Source organism: Amphibalanus amphitrite, unplaced genomic scaffold, assembly GCF_019059575.1.
Source record: "Amphibalanus amphitrite isolate SeventyFive unplaced genomic scaffold, NRLGWU_Aamphi_draft 001127F_arrow, whole genome shotgun sequence".
Classification (NCBI taxonomy): Eukaryota; Metazoa; Arthropoda; class Thecostraca; order Balanomorpha; family Balanidae; genus Amphibalanus; species Amphibalanus amphitrite.
In genome coordinates, this window is record NW_024882621.1 from 192,770 (window position 1) to 219,459 (window position 26,690).

General features: G+C 50.1%; 2 protein-coding genes and 1 long non-coding RNA gene across 3 annotated transcripts; all 3 read left to right on the forward strand.

The window, feature by feature from the left end:
* Positions 1 to 572: 572 nt before the first annotated feature.
* LOC122370377 (probable cytochrome P450 CYP44) lies at positions 573 to 7,914 on the forward strand. The gene is made up of 11 exons (XM_043345926.1): positions 573 to 836; positions 1,628 to 1,814; positions 2,224 to 2,347; positions 2,742 to 2,846; positions 3,160 to 3,350; positions 4,404 to 4,605; positions 5,223 to 5,397; positions 5,863 to 6,035; positions 6,479 to 6,557; positions 6,816 to 6,972; positions 7,257 to 7,914. Exons 1-11 carry the CDS (start codon positions 819 to 821, stop codon positions 7,418 to 7,420), a joined length of 1,575 nt encoding a protein of 524 aa, XP_043201861.1. The 5' UTR covers positions 573 to 818; the 3' UTR covers positions 7,421 to 7,914.
* A 3,190-nt stretch (positions 7,915 to 11,104) lies between these two features.
* LOC122370366 lies at positions 11,105 to 18,144 on the forward strand. The gene is made up of 2 exons (XR_006254557.1): positions 11,105 to 11,852; positions 17,411 to 18,144. It is a non-coding gene; the product is annotated as an uncharacterized LOC122370366 (long non-coding RNA).
* A 5,784-nt stretch (positions 18,145 to 23,928) lies between these two features.
* Positions 23,929 to 26,202, forward strand: LOC122370370. Its single transcript, XM_043345908.1, has 2 exons — positions 23,929 to 24,122; positions 24,528 to 26,202. Exons 1-2 carry the CDS (start codon positions 23,929 to 23,931, stop codon positions 26,200 to 26,202), a joined length of 1,869 nt encoding a protein of 622 aa, XP_043201843.1.
* The last annotated feature ends 488 nt before the right edge of the window (positions 26,203 to 26,690 follow it).

The window sequence follows — 26,690 nt, forward strand, 5'->3', positions numbered from 1 at the left end:
GATGTCATTATGCTTTTCATTGGGGGTGACTTTCCCCGCAACATCACCAATTTGGCCACACTGATCGGTGTTCGGAAAAATATGAGCTCTGCTGTTGATAACATTCATAGACCATACAGTGAAGAAGACCGGTGAGGGACATCCAAGAAAAATGAGACAATATCGAAACAGAACTACCAGATTACCACTATTTATAATACATTTAGTTTTTTTTCGTGCAGAACATCAGATATCCAATGCCCCATTTACCGAAAAAAAAAACTTGACAGAAAACGTCATTTGCCGGCGAAAACGAGGTTGAACGACGCAAAAAATCACGGTTCTCGTTGTCTAGGAAAATTCTTGACAGACGGCAGGTCACCGCTTTTTGGTAAACAAGATAAAAACAGACTATGAAAACGGTATTCTCGCTCAAACAGATCAATGGGGATCGGCCACACGGGTTTCCCACATTCCACGCACTGGCTCAAGGGCTACCCCGTTCTCGGCACCGGCCTGCCGTGTTGTGGATCTCGTTTGGGCTGGTCAGCAGGCAGACAGCTGGTTGCCCTTTGGACGGTGACGTCTGCCGGGTGGCGCGCTGGCCGACCGGGGAGTATGTTTTCTGTTGTGTTTACGAAAGGCTCGCCCTCGACTGGAGTACGTCCGTCTCGGCGAGGGGCGTCGGGTCCGCAGTGTCGCCGGGTGTCTGGTCCTCAGTGGTGGTCGCGCGACGCTGTGGCGCGGGTAGTGCTCGCTGCACAGTGTACACTCAAGTGCACATTCGGGGCGCGGAAGCGTGGTGTGCTGCGAGTGGGAGACTCGGCTCGGCAGTCGCCATGTCGGGAGGCTCAGTGGTAAGTATTCGAGAGTGAGATGTGAAGTTTTCCAGCTCCGAAAGAATGGCGGTCTTCAAAGTGATTTCGTTGTGATCGGCACCGTTGTTGTTGTTCACAATAAATATTGTTATAAAACTATGGAAAGCTAAATCCGTAGCACGTACAATCGGGCCTAAAAGCTGTAGGTAGTCAGACCTGAGAATACATATATTCATCGTTTTTCTTATTTATTTGGTCTATAAGCTTCGTAATAATGTTAAGCATTTGGTCATTGATGGCTCTGCTCCCATGAGTCGGTATATGCTGGCCGCTGGGTGAACGTGGGTCGCAAATATCGGGACATGCACCGTGCAGTGTGTATGCCCGGGTCGGCCGGGTGGTGTCTGTGGGACGGTCAGCGACCACCGTGCGATCGAGCCCACGTCCGTGTCGGAGTCTGGCCGAGACGGAGGACACTGCACTGGTCTGCTTACGTAGCGAGTGCAGTCCCTGGCCGGAACAATAACAAAGCTGCCTAGTGCTTGCTTAGGCGAGCATAACTCGTCAGAATGGTGTATCATTATTGAAAGATACAAGGCCTTGTGGCACTGCCACTGCCATATGCGTGGTCTGTTCATAGGATGGACCACCCAACGCACCGGTGCTATGCGATGCGACTTCTGTTATTTAGGATACGATCTGCATCATAGGCTACTTCATAACCGTCTGATCATAGGAGTTGATCGCTCTAACAATGACATTGAGCATATACCTATAAGTTACATCCGGCAGCGATTCCTGGCAAAAGTCCGCTGTCTGACTGCACACAGAGCCTGCAGGTGCTGGCGCGCGGCCGGCCCCTGCTGCTGGGTCGGGACTCGGCCTGCTGTAGGGTGATCCGCGGCTCGGCCACCGCCGCCAGCCCAGAGGAGCGTGCCGCCGCCGTGCTACCGTTCAGCGCCATCCCCGGGCCCCGCCGACTGCCCGGCATCGGCTCACTGTGGCTCTACAAGACAGGTCAGTGCGTACGCTACACACCGTGGGTACACACCCCGAAACGTCTTATTACCGAGTGTTATACGTCAGCGCATTATATAACGCAGCATTTATACCTAGTGAATGAACGGTGTTATTGGCGTAAATTTGTTGATTGGATTGTTACCATTTACCACCCACATAAGAACCATCCGCTAGTCAGGACGATCCACACTGCAGCATGGATCCACAAATAAATACATGTACCATGGTACATGTACATGGTATTTATTTGTCGACACCAGAGGGGTCGGTCGACGAGACTCGATGAGCGCAGCAGACATAGCATACCTACTGTTGAAAAAATACACAAACACTGACGTAGGAGGGTCACTGCTCGAGCAGTTGTGTCTAAAAGCATGTGCAAATCTTACTATTCTCCTGGTTTCAGGTCGGTATGACATGGCACGTTACCACGAGGTGCTGCAGAGCATGTATCACCAGTATGGACCCGTGGTTCGAGAAGACTTTGGGCCTGACACAGTCATACATGTGTTTGACTCGGATATGGCAAAGTGAGTCGTTATTTTCACTGGTTTCACTTTTTGAGCCGTACCTATATCGCGCCAATGAATCGTCCCGAGCAGAGGTGGAGATCTCGGGGGGTCGGGGGGGGGGGTCAGGACCCCCCCTGAAAACGAATTACTGCTATATGTAAGTCAATGGTACTGCATCCAGCCCGCCTCCATCTGCCCGGCCTGGACCCCCCTGACATTTTGACAGATCTCCACCCCTGGTCCCGAGATAGAAGCTTCATACAGAACCAAATGGCAAAAACAATAACATAAAATTCCATTTTCTTTTCCAGCCGCACCATCTTAGCCTTGTGCGTATAGCGTACTCATGTGAGTTGATAACCTGTGTATTGTGTAACCGGATGACCTGATGACCTCCGTGACCTGTGGCCAGGCAGGTTCACCAAAAGGACGGTAAATACCCCCACGTGCCGCCACTGCAGGAAGCCGTTAGACTCTATCGGGAGAAGAATGGCATGAGTCCCGGCCTAGGCAACTCGTGAGTAGACCGTGCTAATTCTGTCACTAATCTTAAAGTTAAGCATGCATTATCAAAACAGGATGAGGAAAATACTTAAAATAATTGTATGTTGTACGGAGGGCTACATGAGCTGGTGTGGACACAAGTTCATATAACATAGATCGGTCAGCCTCATTTTCTCAAAACGGGAGTGGGGAGGACCCTTGACTCTGTGCTCTCCACTGTATGCAATGTATGCAATAACTGTTGCCATTTTTTACTGCAACATCGATGCCCACCGTCCGATGACAAATCCCCCTCCCCACCACCACCACCCCCATCCCCACCTCAGGAACGGTGAGCGCTGGTACCGGCTGCGCAGTGCTGTCCAGCAGCTCATGATGCGCCCCAGGGAGGTGAGCTGCTTCCTGCCGCTGGCCGACACGGCTGCCCGGGCGCTGGCCCACAGGGTCGACAGTGACGTCACGGCAGACGGCCAGCTGACCGACCTCACCCAGCTGGTCTTCAAGTGGGCGCTCGAGTGTGAGTGAGGCCGGTGGGGTGTCACAACTCACAAGGGTGCATTCAGCTGATTTAATTAAAGATAATAGTCAATAGATATTACAATGAGCGGCACCAGCACAATGGATAATTAAGTTATAGGATAAGAGATTTAAGAATAGCAGTCTGCAATATGCATGTAACGTAGACCGCACATATGTATCAGACCGGAGTCGTGAGACAAGATTGTGATATGTTCGTGATAACCATTGTTTATTGTTGTTATTAGTCTGGGCACACAACAGATGGTTGTCGCAGTCAGGTTGACCATCCGTCATCAATCGATCGGAATTCGCTAAAAATAAACAACGCCGTAAATCGTTTAGCATTTAATGGGCGAGAACTTAACAGGGAGCCTTGCGGCACAGCATGCATCAGGCATTTGACTGGAGAGCCATCTGGTGGCTGAAACTAGAACTACTGTGCCATGCGGCACAGCATCTATCAGGCGTTTGACGGGTGAGCCATCTGCTGGCCGAGACTGGAACTACTAAGTGCTATGCGGCACAGCATGTATTAGGCGTTCAACGGGACAGCCATCTGTTGGCTGAAGCTAGAACTATAAAATATCTTGCGGCACAGCATCTATCAGGCGTTTGACGGGATAGCCATCTGCTGGCCGAGACTACAACTACAAAGTGCTAGTATGCGGCACAGCATGCATCAGGCGTTCAGAATGGTAGCCTAGCCATCTATTGCTTGAAACTAGAACTACATAGGTACTAAACGGTGTCATGCGGCACAGCATACATCAAGCGTTTGACGAAGCTGGAATCTCGGGCGTCGCACGGCATATAATATAGGTATTCGACAAGCCTGATCTGAGGCGGCGACCACATGCTCTTGACTGTATTCCGATGGGCATACGTATACATAGGTGTATAGGTATATATATTCAGAACGACCCCGTTCTGACGGTCGTTCAACCCGACCTCTGCACCTGATAAGGCCTGGCCTTCCGGGTCGCCCCGCATCATTACCCTGACATTGACCTGTTCATCCCCCTGACATTCGCCCGCTTCTGTCCGCCGGCAGCGGCAAGTATGGTCTGCGCCGAGCGGCCGCTGGGCGCTCTGGCCGGCGGGGACGCCGAGCGACGAGCCGAAGAGCTGATCGCCGCCAACCGGAGGGTGATGCGCGCCTCGGCACAGCTCAAGTTCTCCTCTCTGCCCCTGTACAAATACATCAGCACTCCCAGCTGGAGACGGCTGGTGGCCGCGGAGAACTGTCTTACCAGGTAAGTACAGTCAGCCAGCGATAGCCAAGGTTAATGATGCCCAGAGAATGTCATCAACAACCAGCTGCATTGCACAATCAAGCACATGTAACTAGGGTTGGTCATAGGAAGCACGGTCAAATCAGAGACGCAATAAACTGTAAACGACCGAGCTGTTAGACCCAAGGTGGAATTCCAACATTCTGTCAGTCACGGACTGGTCCTATTCACGTAAGCACGGGCACGACAGGACTAGATGTCACTGGTGAAGGTTGCCGCTTCGATGGCTGAGTTGAGAGTAACTGTTTAATTAGCTGTCCAACATTTCCCAATTACGTTTGGGAGCAACACATCGGCCAAAGTAAAGAGATAACATCCGAAGCATGCATAACAAAGTGTTTCTACCAAACAACTTAGGTGAAGCCGCTGATGCACACACAACAGTCAATCGTTCCCGGTTCCCGTTTTTACACTAAGTTCTCAAAATTTCTGCTGTTTTCGAAAGCCAAACGACACCTTGTCAGAACGTTTGGCGCTGTCCTCATGGACATTCCACAATTATTCCTATGCAAATATCATCACTGCATGCTTTGTTTCGTTAAACTGACGGGGTTGGTGACCTTTCTGCCTATTTACAGTTTTACTTTGAATCTGTTCAACGACACCATCAAGGAAGTGGAAAGTCTCGTCAGTCGTGGGCGTCTGGAAGAAGGCCAGTACAGGTTCCTCAGTTTCATGCTGGCTTTGCCGAATGTCTCAGAGGATGACACGCTTATCATTGCGTTCTCAATGTTCAACGACGGCCTGTCCACGGTACGTGATAAACGTTTATATTTAGTTCCTGTCACGGGCTACACGAACGAGTGGTTGGTGACTCTGAATTGGCTGGCTGAATATTCAGTATTTTATGACCAACTTGCCAGATTTGTTGCCAGATTAGTCAAAAGAATGGTAATGAATCGTACGTATAAAATGTATGGCGTTATCGGTCGCAGTTTGAAACAATGACAGACAATTTATAGTAGTATAATTTATTTCAAAACATGTCTCGTAAATTGAATGGCTGAATGGCGAGCATGCAGGATGCCATGAGCTGTATGTGTGCTGACTGCTGGCACACGGTGTCAGTCCTGCTGATGGCTCTGTGGTCTCTGTCTATGTTCTCTCCTGAGGATTTATATTCTCTGCTGACTGCTGACAGACAGTGCCAGCGCTGCTGATGGTTCTGCAGTGTCCGTCTGATGTATGCTGATGATCACATGTGTTGTGTTCTGACAGACGGTGCCGGCGCTGCTGATGGCCCTGTGGTGTCTGGCCAACACCCCGGAGGCCCAGCACACCCTCTACCACGAGATCCGCTCGGCACTTCCAGAGGGCAGCCAGCAGCCGGTCACCGCCGAGGTCGTCAACAACATTCCGTTCATGAAAGCCGTACTCAAGGAGACGCTAAGGTGGGTGCTTCAAAGTGGTCGTGAAAGCCTACACGCTGTTTGTTTTTGGCTGAGTGAGTAGGGCTATTAAAACGCGCGGAAGGATGTGGAGGCGTTAACGTCTGCACTCTTTAAGCATAACTAGAGACTGTTAACTTCCTGTGCCAAGAGAAAAAGTAGTCGTGACACCACGATCAGTGTTCTGAGTGTATATTGGTTCTGATGTAAAAAGAGGGAGTCTAAATGAATTGCAAATGACGCAAGCCGAATCGTAGCTTGATATGCTATTTGATGCGAGTTGCACATAAAAGATAAACATTTTCTTTAATGAGATCGGCTAATGTAATATTTCGAGCCATCTATGTTCTGATCATCTGATCAGAACATAGATGGCTGAAGTTCACAGTGTCAAGAATAAAGTACCCAATACCAGTGAATGCACTGGGAATGCATTTCCGTTTCAGGCTGTACCCGATTGGCACCGAAGTATCACGGATAACGGACAAGGACATGGAGCTCGGCGGTTACCATATACCGGCTGGGGTAGGTCGCAATATTTACCAGCCTGTCTCCGTGTTGCCTGTAAGCTGTGGATTGTTTGTCAACCAGGTCTTATCGAATGGGCTATATATTTTATTTCACTGTTTTTAGGAAGAACTGTGTGTCAGTCAGTTTATAACGAATTAGGAGCCATGAACCATGAGCATTGAGCATTGAGCAATGAGCAAAGAGCAATGAGCAATGAGCATGACTCCATAAAGCATCAACCATTTGCTGAAAGTTGCCCCCGCCCCGCGACAGACGCACGTGGACCTGAACCAGTGGGTGCAGCTGCGATCGGAGGACAGTTTTCCCGAGCCGACCACCTTCCGGCCGGAGCGGTGGCTCAGGCAGAACCGGCAACAGATCGACCCGTACCTGCACATACCGTTCGGACACGGCACCAGGATGTGCGCCGGTGGGTCACCATAGCGTGGTGGAAGGGCTGTCGCGGGTTAAGTGATTTCGTCATCCCACCTCAGTTTATTTCACACAAATAAACATTGGTAGGGTTTGATTATGTTTGTAGCAAAGAAAGGAATCAACCAACATGAGAGGAATGTGAAATTGGAACGATTTCAATTTCTTTCCAAGCCCGGCGGATGTTTCTAACAAAGCTTGAGATCAAAGCTTCGTCGTCTTCCTTTTTGACCCTTCTCAGTTTGTTGCAAAAGTTCAACGACCTTCCTTTTTATCCCTCAGGCCGTCGGTTCGCGGAGCAGGACTTTTGTCTGGCGCTGGTGCGTCTTCTGCAGCGGTTCGAGCTGCTTCCGGCTGACGGACACCGGCAGCCGCCGAGGCAGCTGTACGAGACGCTGCTAATGCCCGACCCTCCCGTCCAGATCCGCTTCGTCAGACGACGCTGAGATCGTCCAGCAAGTTGCTTTGTCAGACGACGCTGAGATGGTCAGGAGCCGCTTCGTCGGAAGTCTCTGAGCACGTTAGGCGGGATCATCGTCAAACGCCGCTTTATGAACGGGATTCGCTTTATCAGAACCGCTCAAGACGGTGCACTCCACTTCAGACGCTGATGTTCGTTCGAGACTATTTGATCGGAAGGTCCTGAAGCCCACTTGAGGCTGCTTCACCAAATACTGGGGAATCTCATCAGTGCGGCACAGACAAGTGCGTGCTGCTGGCTTCGATTACAGTACTCCAAGTATCGTTGAGGCTCTTACGAGTGTCTCTCCAAATGGGTTGAGGACGAAGCTTGTTGGAAGCTTCACGGGTAGACGCCGCTAAAGACTCGGTATATTATGATTTCGGTGCATTATGTACGGCTCAAGTGTCATTTGTGTAAAGGATGATTCACCAAGCGTTATTGGAGCATGGACATAAGAATATAAATGTAAAGACCGGACCGCAAGGATTTGATCAACACAAATGCCTATTCCAGATAAGTTACCATTTTCATCGGCGAATATCACTAGCGCAGGTGGCATCGCCCCAACTTGATTAGACGAAACGTTCAGCACTTTTATGCATTGGGATTTAACTGATTCATCTGAAATTCGTCCCACTTTGAGATGAAAATAAAGACTGAATCCCTGTCGAAAAGACAGCCTTGAGCCAAATATTCAACATTGCTGTTGTTTATTAGTCGTGAACTATGCACCATCATTTCATTTTTTGATATAAATAATTAACATTTCATATATGATTGAATCATCGCAGACATAAGGTGGAGTTACGGTATTCTTTGGCGCGGCGCCCACTTTTGGTCCGGGCCTTTGATCATCTGGAGCAGCGGGGCTCTTGGCGCAGGGACGGCTCGGACCCGAAATGACCGGCCTGACGTCTGTTCCATAGCCGCTGCGCCCGTCCCTGGCCGGCTGCAGGGGCCGGTCCGCGCCGCGCCGGCCCCGGTCACGTGCGGTGACGGCTCGCCGGGTGTCGCCGCCGGCCTGGAACCGCTCGCCCGGCGGCGGGTCGGCCGCTGACCTGACGGCCGTCTATTCTGGTCAGTCGCCCAGACCCGGACGGCGGCCGTCCAATGCGCCGTCAGGGGCCGTTCCAGCGGCGTGGTCGGCCAGCACCGCCCCTAACTCAGGCCCGGCCCGGCGCGCTGTGATGGTTGGCCGCCGCGGCTAATCGCGGCCGCCATTCGGCCGCCGACGACCTGTCATCGGCCGCCGCCCCGGGCGCTGACGACCCCGCCCAGCGACACACGGCCAGACGGAATCACGTAAGGCGCGGAGCGACGCCAGCTCACGGGACCGCCGCAGCGGCCGGTCATTGGCGTCAGCATCCGGCCGGTGCCGTGAACTACCCGCTCAGTAACGGGGAATTCCGCGACAGCCGCTGCTTGGCAGTGCTGGCGGTGATGCAATGCTTCTTGTGGGCGCTTGCAGTATCGGGAAGGACTCGTCTTTGAACCATGGACAGAGACGACATCATGAGCTGCTATTGTTCCTATTGTTCCGGTCACATAAAGCAGTGGGCCATTTGTTAGGTCGAAGGATTCTGTTTACTGTGCAATGATTCACAATTTATTTCTAACCGGTTTGGTACACTTACTCAGCTTTTGTGAAGAGTGCCAGTATCTGCAAACATGACTTCTCCCCGATCATGTCTTACCCTGGGAAGCTTTTGCGTGTACCTCTCGGGTAAATTTGGTGTTAATTTGATTGCGATCGCCTCATAACCCGAGGAAATCTTTATCTGGTCACTGCTCACAATTTGTTTTGCTTTATCTAGCCCGTGTTTGACAAAAAAAAAGGATTATTTGTTGTAGAATAACATACAAGGAAAGAAAACGGGTTGAGCAGTGTATTAAGTATAGAGATGTCAATCAGATACCGACTTTTTGGTATACCGATACCAAACCGATACCAACTTGGTATTTGGTATTTCAATCGTTATGTGTTTGGCATTTTGTTGGTATCATGAACCCTCACTAATGTATAAGATGCTAAGAAATCGGTATAAAGTTGTTAATTCCCTCATTTTCCCAAGTTGGTTTGGTTTCGGTATTTCCCTACGGTTTTTGTTGGTATTTGGTTTGGTATCGGTATTCCGATTTTCCGTAATTGACACCACTAATTAAGTATGAGTAGAACAGACACAGGACAGTTCTGAAAATTCCTGATATTAAGTTTCCGCGAATGTTGGGTTAGGTATACCTACTTGCCCAATTTTCTAAATTTCAGTAAGCGATTAACGATCCACTGAGCTCATCTTTACCCCGAGCCACACCTTCCATATTCTGCACTCTTAGAAAGTACAAAAAGGATTTATAACACACTTGGTCTTAAGCGGAGAGCCTCTCTCAAGTTCATAGCTGTATTGAGTGTATGTATAACCCGCACTGTGCTGGTGGCCTGTGTTTTCCGTGTCATGCTGGGGGGCGTTTTACGTCCCCCCCCCCCTCTAACTCGGCTCCTGGGCCACGTAGCGACACGTGGTAAGCGGCAATCGCAAGAGCATCAAAAATAATGCCGGAAACACTTCGGTCATTATTTAGGTCAGCTCAAAGATCCAGAGGTCATCAAAGATCAAATTTAGTTCATTTCAACAATTTTGGAAACTGCCAACGGCTAATTCGGGAACCAATAGAGCTGCAGCGCCGCGGAAAAGCGCATTTGATAGCTCTTTTACAGACCTTTCTGGATATTGTTCTCAGATTTCACCTCAGATCAACAGTTTAGCCTCCAGAGGGCAAAAACTCCAAAAATAGCAGTTTTCACGAAAATATTTTTCAGTAATAACTTTTTACACAAGAGATCCACGACATAACATGTACCAGCATCGTGTTCCTCTCGTCGAGACGCGTCGAATAAACTATACGTTGACCTTTAAAGGTCATTTTTAAAATTTGACCTCAGGTCAAGGTCATGACCTGACCGGAAAGGGTCATGTTGCATATCAGTTGATCCGTATCGTCGAGCTGAACACATCTGACGTGTTTTCACCGCTCTAGCACGTCGCCATCAAAAGTAAAAACAAAACAAACAAAAAAAAACTGCTGGTGACCGTTCATGACCTGAGATGACCTCAGGGGCACACAGAGGGGTCACAGGTGCATTTTTCCGATTCACTGTGTCATGTTTACGTATGAACAGATGATTGAGAGGGTTTTGAACGACATTCGTCCAAAAGAGGCGTTTTTTCAATTTTCTCCCACTGACTTATACCTAATGGAGAGGTCGCAAAATTGACCTGACCTTAGGTCACAGATATAAGAAATCCGAGATAAACGTTTTATACATACTATTACTCTTGTCAATCGCTGAAAGTTTCAAAGTAATCGTTCATTTGGTGTAGCCATAGCGAGCCTTTAAACCTTTTCTGAGGTAAGGTCACTTGACGTGACCTGGTGACCTGACCTGGGTCTCAAATTTTCACAACATGTGCGGAAAAGATGTATGATCAGGTGTCAAATAAAAATTGTGCGCTGCGCGCCGTCGTTTTTGAAATATTCGCAAAAAAACCTGAGGGGGGGGGGCGTAAAACACCCTCAAGTACGGCGCGGGTTAAACATGTATACCTCACTCTACAATGAAACTCAGTTGCCGGCAGGTGCAATTAACAAATAAGGATAAACTAAAATTATTCCAAGTTTTTTTAACAATTATAATTACTTCATGGTGTCTTGTATCATGGAAAAGTGTCTCAGCCGTCTACCTACATGCGTTTGAAATGCGAAAGGCATGCACATTTTCACACATCGCTGTCAAGGTATTCCCATCAAACGGACAAACTATTCCATCTATCCGAGATACGGCGTGCTCAGCAGGCACTAGACGCGCCGCACATACATCCGTCAGTGACCCCCAACTCACACGCCATCGTCCGCCGGCCTCGGTCAGCGTGTCGGGTCGTCTGGTGGCTGCACAAACACGCCCGGGCAGAGCTGTCTCCGAACGCTCGAATTAGCCGCCTCTGCGGACGCGAACAGTTGCGCGCGTGCCAAATGTAAGACAACACCCCGGCCCTGCCGGCGGGCGGTGAAGTGATCGAGCCCGATGCCAAACCGTCGCTGGAGCCACTACACTGGAGCCGCCGCCGCCGCCGTCGTCGGGCGGCGAGTCTGCGCAGTAGCCGGCCGGCGGCGAGTCTGCGTCCAGTCGCGCGGTCGCACAGCCGTCCCAGAGCGCCGCTCCGCGACACGCCCGCTGCCGCCACCGCCACAACATGGCCGACAAAAAGGACGAGATCCGCGCCAACATCGAGGGCAAGGACCTGCTGGGCACCTACGGCATCTTGGTGGCGTTCCTGCTATTCATCTACGTGCTCTACAACGTCATCTACTGATGATGCCATCCAGGCTGGCGCGCGAAGACGCGTCGATGGACACAGGTGAGTACTGGCGACTGATGTAACGGTGCCGTCCCTGGTGAAGTGCAGCCTCATCCTCTGCTGAGACAGGCAGTCTCCTCTTGTGTCGTCTCGGTTCGACAGGTGCCAAGGCGATCAAGTTCTACCGCGCGAATGCTTCTGACGAGCAGTAAATGTGCTGGACCGTCCGTTCCGATCGTCTGCTCCATTACGGTCTCGGGCCCTGGAGCTGGGTCAGAGTTGGTTCTCTAGTTCTCAAGTCGTATACTCAGAGGGAAACCGATTTCAATAAGCGAACCAGCTTCAATTTTCCAACGAAGTAGTTGATTGATTGGAAGCAGTGTTAGTTTCGGCAAGTAATGAACCTGTTCAAACCGACGGTCTCCAGCCATCTCTAGTTGCGCCGTTGCGCCGTTAACTTAGACCGAGGAAAATTAACTCAAACGCGTATGCAGTCTGACCACCTGTTGCACTTGAGTCGGCTAGGGCCATGGTCTGAGTTGAAGTCTCCGGGCTCTGTCAACTCCCAGAGCTGACAGGAGTAATCACGTGCTGCGTGAAACTATGCGCACAAGAGTCCCAGACGTACGTGCCAAGTGTTTCCAAAAGGCGAAGGAGAAACTGCACCATTCCGTCGGGAGGCAATGCACCATTTTTTTTTTCAAGCGATAAAATAATGTTTAAGCCCAATGCAGTTTTGTGTCTACTGTCCAACCTGAAAGCTTATGTCATGTATCTCGTGCGCTGTCACGTTTCCGCAATGTCAGGTCACAAAAAAAGGTCAGGTCGGTCGCCCTGGGTCGACCCAAATGATATACCAATTTTTTATCCGTCCCATTATTAGATGAGTTGTTCAGTTTAGTGATATTAAATGTAAGCACATCCTTGCAAGACGGGGCTGAGATTCGAAAAGAGCGCTTGCTTAAATGACAACTCTTTATGAATAGTGAGGTTAGGTTCCAAGGTCAATGCTTCAGGGTCAACTGGAGGTCACTAAATTTTGCTTAAGGTCACCTCATCATCTGAGGTCAGATTCTAAATCATCTGAGATATTTTAGTTGTTTTGAGGCTTCTCAGGCTTCTCATACGTTTTAGTTATGTTCCTAACATCATGACCTAGACGATCACTAGAAATGTTATTTCGATTATGACAGCATCAAATGATTTATTGGCCTCTAAGGAAATTGATAAACTAGACGTTGAGGCGGTTGAGTCCCTATAATCTGATACCGTAGTTTTTCTTCTCCATTATAAAGCGAAGTGAGTTCGGTTTTACACCAGATTTGGCAGGGGATTAGTAATAATTCATGCAAGTACGAAAAGCCTTCAACAAATCACCTTTTGCCAGCAATCGCAAATTGCCCAGTGGGCAGTTAGCAGATACTTGACATAGACTTTTCATCACTGATTATCATGAAACGATAATCACTTCATGTAACTCAGTGCAGCTAAGTGGGGCTACATACTCATGAACTTTCCATTTTTAGCACTTACAGGATTTGAAGTTAAAAGTTGGCATGGGGCAGAAGTCTGATCGGCGACGTGAAGCATAATGTAGGTGTTTGTGTTTGAGGAGGACGGGGGGGGGTTCACCTAAGGCACAAATAGGAAACTTTGAAGTTGTAAGACATGATTTAAGCATTCTAAGCCGTTTGTTTATAGGTAGTTGATTTGAATTAGGTCGAGGACCGCGGTAAATCACTTAGCTCGATTTCTATTTGCATCATTCGTCAATCAAAAGGCTAAGCGTATCCAATGCAACTATTTGTCTTATGACACTGTGAAGCGGAGGCTGACGTATCGCTACGACGGATAACGGAGCTGCTCCTGTACCGACCGTGCCAATACGAACATTACCCGTGCCATGCGGGCTGCCTACCTGCCAGGCAGCTGTGCCAAGGATGGCAGACACAAGCCGCCAATGGTATCATACGAATCAATCAGCCTGCAGCCAACTACTTATCCCACATCACACATTCTTGAATAGAGGTGGCAAAAGGTGAAAATTTTGGGAACCAGACTCGAACCAAGCCCGACTGGACATTTCTGGAAGTTGTCGGACCCGGGGCCGTATTCACGTCGACTTCGTAAGTCAAATTTCTTTCTTAAGTATAATTTGGTATTCACGTCGACACTTCCTAAGTTTTTATCGACGGAGTTCACGTGAATAAAAAAAATACTAAAGAAGTAGGTCAAACTTAAGAAAATTCTTACGAAAATGATCGACGTGAATACGGCCCCCGGGGCCGTATTCACGTCGATCATTTTCGTCTAAGTCTAACCGGTCTAAGTTGGAATCGAAGCCAGTGGGACCCGTTCCCCAAAAGTCAAATAATACAAACTATTTGTATGCATCATTAGTTGCATCAGGTAAAACACCTTTTTCCCACTGGCAATACTAGTAAGCTAGAGTGTCCAAGGAAACATAGGCACACGAGCAAATGTTTTCTTTCCATTCACTTTATATTTTGCAATCATGTGTAGTGTGCAAGATGTATGGTTTATGGTAGGACCCGGTTGGACTCGTCAGAAAATTTCTAGGAACCGGTCTGGACCCATATGGGTCCAGACTGGTTCTTTGGACCGGGTCCTCGGGTCCACATTTTGCCACCTCTATTCTTGAACCATTGGGCTTTGTCGTTAATTTGTGATCTCACATATTACAATTTAATTTGAAGCCAAGCAGTAGTGGCGACACCTTCAGAAATTGACATAAGTTCTTCCTCACGTCTCACAATCGGTCGTCGCCTTCTGCCTCGCCACACCCCCTTGGCATTTCGGTTGGCTCACAGCAACTAAGTCGTGTTGTGGTTCCAGAAACCACAACACGTTCTTCTCCGTTCTCCCATTGTTGGAACCACACCAAGGACAATACTTTGTCCCATCCAACGAGAAAACAACTCGGGCCTAGACTTCCGGGGCTAATATATAAGCCTATAATATTCACCCAGGATAATAAATCACCAGGCCCTCCGTCCCTCAAGTCAGAATGACGCGCTTCAAAGGCAAACGTCATTGCACTCGGAATGGGCCCGTTGGCCTCGATTCAAAGTATTTCATAAATTGCGTAGCACCTCAGATCTCTGTTGACCATCTGTCAGAGTGGCCGGCACATCCGCGGCGCTTTGGCACGACTCGGCATCAGACGGAAAGCAATTAATACGGGCGGGGACGGCGGCGGCCGAGGTGTCACCGCTCCACCCGAAATACCGGCGGCCCGATGCGCCTGGCGCGGCCGGCGGCCCACCTGCGGCTAATGTTTCACTCAGCCCGCCGCCGGTGACGACGGCTGTCAAGTGTCATCTGATGCAACTTCCCCTGCCTCCGTCCGCCGCGCTGCCGCCTGCGCCGTGTCACTTCCCCGTGCCGTGACGCCGCTGTCAAAAATGCTTAATTGGCACGGAAATGCGTTAATTAATGTTAAGCTTAACGCCCGCTCGCAGCCACATCAGCCGAGCTAAAAACAGCTACTTGAATTGGAATAAATAGCACATTTACGCAGGGCTTCGGACCAGCGTATTATTGAAAAATCACCATTTTCTACTGAAAAACATACAAAAAATCCATTGCACAAAACAATAATTGTTCTCCAAAATTCATAACAAGCTCGTGTTTTATCGTACATTGCCGAACCTTCTAATAGCCATTTGTCACGCTCTGTTGACTCGCCCACAAAGTTCATGAGGTGCACGTCACGGGGCGGGCCACACAGCCGTCGGAATCAATCACTGTTCAGTTTATCCCGGCCCATCCACACATCACCACGACATCGCCAGGTGCCCCACTAAATCACCGGGCAATGATAACGGACAGGGTTACGCCATTGATTATCCCATGCCGCTCACGAATGGTGGATGACGAGATCGACATAAATCAGCCCCGATCTCGTGAGTGGGTGAGGTGAGATGGAACGAGAGCCAAGGAAAACTGTCGATTGCCTCACTAATCACCCATGGTTGCCGAATGGCAGGGAACTTTGCAACTGGGAACCCAATCAACAGTTTGCTAAAACATGAACCTTCGCCTCGGGTCAAGGACATCTAATGAAGACGTAACGACGCGGAATTAATTTAAACGATTATGAATGTCCAAGAAAAGAGATGAGATGCGGGATATAGGTCAATTGTTTTTGACGACTAGGGACTTTTAGGCCCATACCAAATATATTCAAATCAGTTAACCCGCGCCCCACTGGGGTCTGCGTATAACACGCCCTACTGGGGGGGGGGGGGGGCTATTCATAGCCCCCCCCCCCCCTCCTAACTCCGAAACTACTGGGCCGATCGTCAAAATTCAAACGGCGTCTGATAGCCCCGGAAAAACTGTCGAGCGAAACCTAATTTCATTGACCTCGAGGTCACCGATGACGTCACAGGTCAGGTCAAAGTAAAAATTATTAGCATTTTGGCTTGTTCACGTTTTGGACTCTGGCCGCCGTCTTACAAGTCAGATCAGGCTCATTTTTGGTTCACACACTCGTGAACAGATGCTCTAGATACCCTGAGGGTACCAAACTTGTACTTTGATTTTCAGGTCAAGGTCAGGACATCACAGGTCACGAAAATATTATATCATGCGTCGGTCACGTGACACATATTTTATGGTCCATTTAGGCCAAAAATTTCGAATTTGATGTCGTCTGTGTCATTCGAGGTCATTTTGAGTCAAATTTAGCTTAGGTCAGGTCACTTTCAGGTCAAAAAAGGTCAAATTTTGAAGTTAAAATTTTTCAACAAAAAAGGTGTCTATTGAATGCAGTTTGAGCTCAGGAACACGATGGTGCTATTTATATTGGCGTGCGATGTCAAATACGTGCTGAAAATTTATTTGAAAAATTAATAATTGTGAATTTTTGCAATAATGCGTATAACTTGGCCATTTTTTTAAGATATTTAGCTTAAGCTTGCTAGAGTTAGTCATAATAATGCGTTCTATCACTTATAATCCGGTTTTTCGAAAATACAAAAACTGTTTGAAAAAATGCAAAAATAAAAATTTTGAATTTTATTATATTAAATTTTCGAAATTTTCAAAATTTCGAAAATTCGAGATAGCAGTTTGATAGCGCAGTCTATTCTGAGTCCTCTCATGCAAAGAAATTGGATCTAGCTTAAAAACTGAGCTCTTGGGAGCGATTGCCGTGGTTCAATGCTTTGCGTCGAAATCGGCCGAACATGACGTCACTCTGACGTCATTTCCGGCCGACCTATGGTAGGTACGAAGCTCAAATTTTGACACAAGGTGTCAAATTGATGCAGCCGAAGGTACGGAAAGTTTGGCGTCGATACGTCAAGCGGTTTATAAGTTATTGCAGAAAAACGGGAGGGGGGCTATGAATAGCCCCCCCCCCCCCCCAGTGGGGCGCAGGTTAAGGCTTGGGAACTGGTGACTCATCCATGATGCCAAATATTCTAGCGATATCACCCATCATGAGCCATGAAAGATTTGTTAAGAAAGGGAAGAAAGGGAGGAGGGAGAAAGCAGGAGGGAAATTCGGGATTCACGGAAAAAGACTGATGGATTCCACAGTTTACTAAGGTTTCATTTTCTGATTGCACCGGTCCCGGCGTGTGTTTCAGGTGGTGCGGCCGGCCGACCGCGCCCCCGTCCGGCCCGGTGACCGACACCTGACGGCCGGCCGCCGCCGGAGCCCGCCGCCCGAGTACACCCGGAGGACGCCCGCCGGCGCCCCGCGGCGCCCGCCGCCGGCCGGGGGCGCCGCACGCCGCGCACCCGCTCCTCCCCGCCGCCGCCGACCGGAGGCGGGCTGCACCACCCGGCCCCTCCCCTCCCCCCACCCCTCCATCAATGCACACGTGCCGGCGGCGCCAGTCGCCGGACTGGTGCGTATGCCGGCGCCCGGGCGCTGGGCGCGAGCGCGGACCGCCGCCGCGCGCCCCTCCAGCGGTTTGTCCCGGAGCTGGGCCGGAGTATGGCTGAGTGGTAATGTTTTATATGTACTGCAGACGTAGTGTCTGCAGAGTGAGTAGGCCAGCTTTACACGTATTTGTGTAGAAAGCATGTTGTTTGGGAACTATGTATCTTGTTCGCGTTTTTGTACGTGTTTGTATACCTAATCCTACACATCATAATCAGTATGATGAATACTGCTTCAAATTACTCAGTTAGATCCCTTCAAAGTACAGAAGTTAAATGTACCTACTATGTTTTTGAAACATATACTTCCATATATTTTTGCTCCAAAAATACAATATATGTGGATCCCATGTCAGGTGATCGATGGTTGTTAAGAATATTGCATCTTGACATCAACTATATTCCTAGTTGTTGAAAAATAAATGCGTAGAATGTTGGCGCTTTTGACAACCTGAAGAATGTGTTCAACTATACAACCAGAATACAAAAACACTACACATGGCAGACCAGAATCGCGACAGCGCCAAAATATCCATCGGAAAAGTAGTCTTGGCAGGAGGAATAGGCACTTGGCATCAGATAGAAGTCCACCCTTTTAGCTCATCAGCCGGAAGAGCTCGCTCATCTAGGTATGCATCTACAGCCACATTTCTGCTCGGCATTTGTCAGCTAAGAAATAATAGCCATTATTCAAGATCATTCTGGAGAGACCCGATACGGGCACCCTAGCGGCGGATTCTTCCTGAGCAGCCCAGGTTTGTTTACGGAGACTCGGCGAATACCTATCGGATGAACGGGCCCCTGTTGACTTTGGCTGCGATCAGCGGCCCGTTAGTCGGCTGTCGTCCTGTCAGGGCCGTGCCAGCTGCAGGCGCGCCCATCAGAGATTAGAGCGGCGGGGCCGTCGGCGCTGGATCGGGCCCCGCTGCTGCACGGTTTGTCACCGACGGCGCGGCCGACAGACCCCGGGAGAGTGATGGCCTGTTCGGCACCGCTCCAGGGACGTACTCCAGAGTGGCGGCCACAATTAGGGTCAGATCGGCGGCGCCGGGCGTACCATGGCATGTGCCAGGCGATCCAGGACGTTGCCATGTCGACTGGCGAATGACGTGGGCTTGCCGTGAATTTGTCGACCGGCTGGTGAGGTCTTATCTATCAGCAGTGATCAGATTCGCTTGTTACCTGACATAGTTACTACACCAGTTGCGCATTCCAACACCTGCCCTGCGTCAACAACACTTCGCCAGGAGAACACCAGTCCACTTGTCCCCGCGGAATCTCAGCCCTACCTCGGAAACCTTGACCCCGACCGACCTTAGGAGAACTTGAGGTACGCGGCGCGACAGGCGCGGTGCCAACGACGAACAGGTGCAGGACTTACAGAGGAGACCAAGCATGGCAACTTCACCCCTTCTACCGCCAATAAACCTCGCTGCTCACAGATCTAACGATCATTGCAAGTCAACATCCGGTCTTCGCTGTCATAACACCGCATCATATCACCACCAACACCCGACATCCTCGCCATCGCGGGGCGGTGTCGTTTTGGCCGTGCCCTCAGCTGCGCCAGGGGCCGGGGCCCGGTCACCTTTGACGCAGTCCGGCTGCGCCGGGGGCCGGCCGGGGCTGCGACGTGGGGCGCAGCTATTCTGGACCGGCCTTGGTTCTCCAGACGAGGCGGTGGAATTCGCCAGCCGTCGGCTGCTGGAGCCCAGCGGATGTGGCGCGGGGAGCGGGGAAGGCGAACCTGTTCGCGTTCTGTTCTGCCGTTCTGCAGTTCTGACTTCTGAGCATGACGCCCTGCCATTCTGGCGCTGGAATTATAACGGGCGACCCAAATTGCGGCTAATTTGCTTGGCATCCAGAGCTTGACAGTGAGCGATGGGCACATTCAGATGACTTAAGCTTTAGTTTGATTGCTTTAGCTGGTTTTCTTTGGCTAGATAACGAGACAAACGAAACGAAAGTATGCACTATGCATGCATACATTTTTGAAAGCTGATAAGCACAAAGGGACAGAGCAAAAATAAAGGGACAAAAAAGTTAGTTGTTGGGTCTTCAACTCGTTTACTATCTCAATACCAGTTTTTCCTGTATGTCCCTTTAGTAGATAACAGTTTATTGCACAGTTTAGCTGCAGTTTCAACGAATAAAGCATTTCGCTATTTTCGCCAATATCGAGGATGACTGACGGAAGAGTGGATGATATGCTAATTGCCAATAAGGCGCCAGGCGCGTAACCACCACTGTGGACACTGGGGACCGGTCCCCAGTAACTTTTGGGTTACTGGGGACCGTCCCCAGTAAAACCGACGACCTCAATTTGCTTGAATAGCCAAATATTGTCTCTAAATCGACGTGAAGAGTAATACGAGGTGTGGCTAAAAAGAAACCGGACTGCTCGTCCTGGCCATAAACTAGGGGACCCGAAGACTACCGAGACACTTGACATTAATCTTTAGCATATTGTCGTGATGTGTGCCAAACGGCATCTCGATATCGCTATTATTCTCCTTTCCACAGCTCTTTGTTTTATCGATGTTCGGCGGCCTTGTCATCGTCAGGCTTCTGCAATGAACTTCGAAAAAAGAGGAAACATCAGGTTCCTTGCCAGACTGGAGAAAAGTCCAACAGAGACGCTGAATCTGTTCAAGGCTGTTAATGGGGAGCAAGTCATGTGTCACATGCAAGTGTTTGAATGGCATACGAGGTTCAACACTGCACTGGTCGTGAGGATGTCGGTGATGACCCCAAGGTCTGGGACTCTGGAGGTCCATCAACGTCCGCGCGCATGTCAAAGTCGAGGGAGGAGATGACATTGATCGTCTTTTTCGATCATAGGGGATTCGCTCACCGCCAGCTCGTGCTGGGGGTGTACCACAGTCGACCAGCACTTCTACAAGGAAGACCTGGGACGCCTCATTTCACGAGTCAGGCGCTCCAAGTGGAGTTTCTGGGAAGTCAAGAACTGGGTGCTCCATCACGACAACGCACTCGCGCATTCTGCCATTAGCGTCCAGCAGTTCTTTGCCGAAAAGCAGGTTGTGGTGCTCAAGCACCCTCTTATTTGACAAACCTCCCTCCCTGTGACTTTTAGCTGTTCCCTGAAATGAAAAACGTCGTCAAGAAAACCCATTTTGAATCAGTCGAGGACATCCAGACCGGAGTGACCAGCGTCAGCGTCATCAATAAAACAAAGATCTGTGGAAAGGAGAATAATAGCGATATCGAGGTGCCGTATGGCACACATCACGACAATATGATAAAGATTAATGTCAAGTGTCTCACTAGTTTTCGGGCCCCCTACTTTATGGCCAGCACGAGCAGTCCGGTTTCTTTTTAGCCACACCTCGTATGTAGTCAACGGAAAACAAAACTGGATGTTTTGTTTAGCCAGCGCCCGGGTGGGCCTCTCAACCAACTTAGCCATGGTGGGGGGGGGGGGGGGGCTTTTTGGCCACACCAGATTACCTTAGCAAGCTAGAAAGACGCGGTAAGAAGCAGCAGATAGCTCGCTACAGTATCTTTCAGAATTATCTATGTCATTTTTGATCAAGTCATCGCTCAGGTCACTGGAGGTCACCAAAGGTAAAATTTTCACAAACTTTTATTCCCAATTTTGACAACTTTTCACAAATTGGCGCATACGTCAGGAACCAATAGAGCTGCAGTGCTGCGGGAAAGCGCATTCGATAGCTTTTTCAAAGACCATTCTGAGCAATGTTCTCAGTTTTGACCTAAGGTCAACGGTTTAGCTTCCAGGTTGGCGTTTTGCGGGAAAGGTTTTTGTATCATAACTCTTGACTCAAAAATAGCATGGCGCTGATTTTACCGGCATCGCGTTGGTCTCGTCGAGACGCATGGAAGGAAAAAGTCATGTTGCATGTCATGCGATTGGTATTGTTGAGTTGAACACATCCATGGTGTTTGCGCTCTAACATGTTTCTACCTAAAGTAATGGTAAAAAACTGTTGGAGATATTTCATGACCTGAGATGATCTCAGAGGCATAGAAGGGGTCACAGGTGCAATTTTCCGGTTCAGTGTGTCATGTTTACCTGTGTCGGTGCGCGCCGCGGTTGTGCTTACACGCGCAACAAAAAAAAAAATGGCAGGTGTGGCCAAAAACGCCCCCCACCATCTCCCCCCACACACTCGGGCGAAGGCTGATCCTGAAATATTATATTTGGTCTTCGCGGCCTTCCATGTGGTCCCCAGTAACTTCAGACTCGTGGTTACGCGCCTGTAAGGCGCGGCGCAACATTCCCCATTTCTCCATGCCGTTCCTGTGTGACCTTCACCCCCCCCCCCTTTCAGCACTTTCTTTGAGCGGTGACTTAGGAAGCGCAGTAAAGTGGGCCGCCGCTGCCAAAGGATCTGATGACAGATCAAACGGCGAGTTCACCTGTAGCTGTCGTCTGGCACTCATTGAGACTGGAAACAGCACCTGCCGTCGTCGTCGAGCTCCCAAAATAAATATACGGATAGGTGGTGAATGGTGAGGGCCGGAGTGTTTGCTGAATGTTGATGTGCCCTGGCCGGCACGATTGTTAGGCGATTCGAATTACGAGGCCTCAAAAGAGGGACTCTCTGCAGTGCACTATTAATATGATAGGCATTGTCATGGACGTAGGAACCTCACGAAAAGTGGGGGGCCAGCGAAACTTCAATGTCACTTTGTGGGAGCCCCAATACCCCTATGAAGAAATTCTTTGCAGTTTTGTGCTCATCTCACCTTGCTGAATCATTTCCTGCTCTTAGTTTTGTATTTAAATAAAAAATAAAGATTTTACTTTAAAAAATGGCTAAAAAGTGGGGGGGCCATGGCCCCCCCGGCCCCCCCTGTTCCTACGCCTATGGGCATTGTCAGTAAATGCATTGGTTTAACATACCATCTTTATTAGCTATTTGTTGGCGCTTCCAAATCTTAAAAAAAAATCAAATTACGTCAACTAACAGTCATAAAAATATCCACAAACTTATATAATCTGGCCACACAACTCTAGGCACTTCGATGGTGCTGCAACGAAAAATGGATTAGCATTAGCGTCAAAGCCTGGCATAACTGGAACACACATAAGGCTAACATGAAGTCCGGTAAAAAGTAGGTAGCGGGTCAGATTCTGCCGCATCCTGACGAATGGCGATGACCTCTATTGATTTCCTGTCTGTCTTCCTGTGAAGAAGGGGAGGATAGTACAGAGCCACCAATATATCCCGCATCCATAAGCCAAGTTTTTAAATAATGGGACTAATATGTCGAGTAAATCTCGCAAATGTACCAATAATGGGGCATTCTTTTACGTTCACTTCACCTTGTAGGTATATGCACCAATGGAAGGTACCCAGAAACCATTAGAAGTATGTCCATTGTCTATTCATTTCATGAAAAAGTAAGCTGAGAGAAGAAAAATCATTCCACATACATAATACAGATGTTTGGGACGGGTACAGAAATCTACTTGAGCTCAACAATATAAATGACGGGGAAGATTCACCAAGCAGAAGTATCTGAGAATGCAAAGCATGATATTGCAACACACACCTGAGCCTGAGAGCATATTGCGGCGTTGCGGCGAAAGGCCAACATATTTTCGTCTCCCAACCCCAAGTTTGCGCCCAATTTGCCCCAAGTAAGCCAACTTCCACCCTTGCTTCCACCTGCAATGAGTGCTGTTTGCGCGGTAATCGCCAGTTCCGCCCAACAGCTCTTCATGCTTTTTTATTTCTCATAAGGAACCTGACCTAGTGATAATGTATTATTTATAACGGCTGGGGCAAATTTTGCAGTCTCAATAGAATTGCATACAATGCTACCAAAGCAAAGGTTATATCCAACTTGCCCAACAGTAAAAACATTCTATAACAAACACAACATTTTCTTAGCCATGGCTGCTTTTGAGACTAATTGACTTTTAATTAACTACGAAAACATTTGACACAATATACGAAAAAACTGCCTACAACAAGAACAATAAATCATGGAAAACAAGGATCAAAACTCTTTACTCAGCCCGAACAATCAGCCTTCGTCCAAAAATCTAACCCTACCGCCAATCGGGAAGAGCACCATTACACCGTCATCTCTGAGACCGTTCCCTGAAACTGATCATTCGAAGAGAACAATCGAAACCGAGTTCGGGACCATTATCGTCGATGGCAGGAATCTGACGGTAGAGTCCGAAAACGCCAAAATTCCCACCGCTCCTCCATCCACGGCAATGCTTCTGGGACCGGATAGCACGCGGCCAAAGGAATCTGTCCTGATAACCTGCACGACATCAGAGCAGCAGCCACCGTCGGATAACCTGGATGTCAAGCTGGCAATTGAGCAGAGTCGACGGGAGGATAGCGGCATGTGGCAGTCCGACGTTCAGATGATGGCGTTCGCACTGAGTTCATTTATGTCCTTCAGGTGCGCAGTACGTGGGCCACGACTTTGGATGCAATTTAATGGTGGTGCATTTACCGTGGCATTCGTTGTGTGCCAAGTTGTGTTCACGATGCCACTTTTTCTGCTCGAGGCCGCCCTTGGCCAGTTCACAGGGCACGGGATGGCGGGTTTCATGCCACAAATGGCGCCAGCATTGCGAGGCTTTCCAAATACTCTCCTGTTCTGCCTAGTAGTCAAGCTCGTCTTCTGGATGGACAACCTGAGTACCGTAGGAATATACGTCGTAGAAGCCTTTGAATACAGACCCTGCTGGATGAACTGTAACGAAAGTTTTCATTCTGAAGGGTGCTACACTCCTGTGTTGGACGAGACCTGTCGGAGTCGCGGCGCCCTGATGTTCGCCATTGACCGATGTGTAGATCACAGGGACCTGTGTCAGCCGAACAACGCCTCCCTCTTCCTGTCCCCCACGCTGGACCGGCTGACCGAGGCCTGCGTCCACCTGGAGAACGGATCCACCTGGATCAACGACACCGTGCTGAGCGAGACGCGAGAGCTGGCCGCCGCCGAGTACTACTACGACGTGCAGCGGGCGAGCGACGAAAAGCACGTTCACGCACACGGCCGCGGGATTCTCTCGCTTCTAGGGTGTTGGATGCTGCTGGCGCTTGCCTGTCAGGGAGGCTGGGACCTTGTCTTTTATACCCTGCCGTTGCTGTTCGGCCTGCCAGCCTGCATCGCCCTAGCTATCATGATCAACGAGTTGCTTCTGGTAAAAGACTTCTCCGTGGTTTGGGACCATCTAGTGCCCAGTGTGAAGCACCTGTCAAACTATCAGTGCTGGCTTTTTGCAGCGACGTCCTCGTTGCTTTCATCCAATATTGGTGTCGGTTTCAACAGTCTCATCTTTGCGCGTAACGCACCCAAGCACGACTGCCTACGATCTGCGTTCATCTTAGTCTTCGTCAACTTCCTGATAAACTCCTTCTGGTCGCTGAGCTGCACCATCCTGCTGGCCCGTAACGCCGCACAGATGGGCAGGAATCTGAAGGATCTGCTGCGAGACTACGGTGGCGAGCCGGACCTCATCATGCTGACCAGCTCGCTGGGCCAGCAGGCCGGCACGTCGCAGGTGTGGCTGGCGTTCCTGCTGCTGTTCTCCATGCTGCTCGGGCTGGGCACCTCCCAGGCCGCCGTGCTGGTCATTGAGACCAGTCTGCGCGAGCTCTCGGTGCTCGGCTCGACCAGCACACGCGCCGCCGTCTGCCTGATTGTCAGCGCCGGCTTCATCCTGGACACGATGATCTACCTGTTCCACGACGGCCCCAGCTTGGGCGCCGCCGTGAGCGCCTACGCCAACAGCTACTTCAACATCGTGCTGGCGCTGATGCTGGTGTGCGCCGTGAATGTGACGCTGGACGCGGAGCGGCTGCTGGACGCGCTCTCGCAGCAGCTGACCGTGCCGCTGCGCCAGCTGCGCTGGTTCTGGCTCACCTGCTGGCGGCTGCTGTGTCCGCTGCTGCTGCTCGGTATGTTCGTCTCCAGCGTATGGCACCACGCCACACACCCGCTGCAGTTCCGTGGCGTGCAGCTGGACGCGTGGGCGGCCGCGGTGGCCGTGGTGCTGGCCGTGGCGCCGCTGCTGCTCCTCCTGGTGGAGGTGTTCCGGGTGTACGCCGAGTTCGGCAGCGCAGACGCCGAGGAGCTGTACCGGCCCACCGAGCGCTGGCAGCTCGGCCTCCTGCCGCCCAACAAACGCGACAGTCTCAGCGGCGCCGGCGGCGGCAACCGCAGCGGCAGCGTCGGCGCCGCTAAGTCGCTAATGACGCGCATGTATGGCGCCATCTCGAGCCGGTGGCTGGTGGGCGGCGGCAGCAGCGTACTGCGGATCGAATCGAGAGTGGTACCGCTCGATGCCGGCCCTGGCAGTCCGCAGACCAGGACAGCCACGACCGGTAGTCAACAGGAGTCGAAGCAGAATAGTGAACAGTCCAGCCGAGTGGCGACCAAATCGAGCAGCCCCGATCCAGGGCAGCGGACATCCAGCACCACCAAGGCCGATGGAAGTTATGAGGTGATTGCATCACAATACGGCACATAGCGATGCAATACCTGACTGTGCCGAGAAAAAAAAACAGCAGATCGTGATTAGCGACAAACGGGCAACGAAAAGGCGGCTACATATGTGATCTCTAGCCTGAAGATCACATTCGCCCGGGTTTAAGAAATGACGCTAAGTGTTATGATGTCATTTCCTATTTTTTGTGTGTGCAATGGTTGATTGTGTGCAATTGCTAGTGTTGCTGTGAGTTATACCCGTCGCGTGATGCAATACGCGTTTCTTGAGGTTGATTACAAACATGAGAGAAGCTAGAGTCCCTGAGGAAGTTCATGGCAAATAGTGCGGTGCAGTATGACACCGCGACGAGAATTAACGCCATCTATGGTCAATGGAAAGCAGCCTAGCTTAACCCTCGCCCCGTTGGGGGGGGGGCCATTTTGGCCCCCCCTGTGGTTTTTCCTGAATAGCCAAATTTTCAGTACCTTCCCGGGCATCAATTTGACACCTTCACACAAAACTTCAAGTCT

What these genes read in the sequence shown, in the direction of transcription:
- LOC122370377 (XM_043345926.1), top strand. An exon ending in TTTGACTCGGATATGGCAAA is followed by an intron (nt 2,348 to 2,741) that starts GTGAGTCGTTAT and finishes ACCTGTGGCCAG; the next exon opens with GCAGGTTCACCAAAAGGACG. An exon ending in GTACTCAAGGAGACGCTAAG is followed by an intron (nt 6,036 to 6,478) that starts GTGGGTGCTTCA and finishes TTTCCGTTTCAG; the next exon opens with GCTGTACCCGATTGGCACCG.
- LOC122370370 (XM_043345908.1), top strand. Translation starts at nt 23,929, where the DNA reads ATGCTTCTGGGACCGGATAGCACGCGGCCAAAGGAATCTGTCCTGATA. An exon ending in AGTTCATTTATGTCCTTCAG is followed by an intron (nt 24,123 to 24,527) that starts GTGCGCAGTACG and finishes TGTAGATCACAG; the next exon opens with GGACCTGTGTCAGCCGAACA.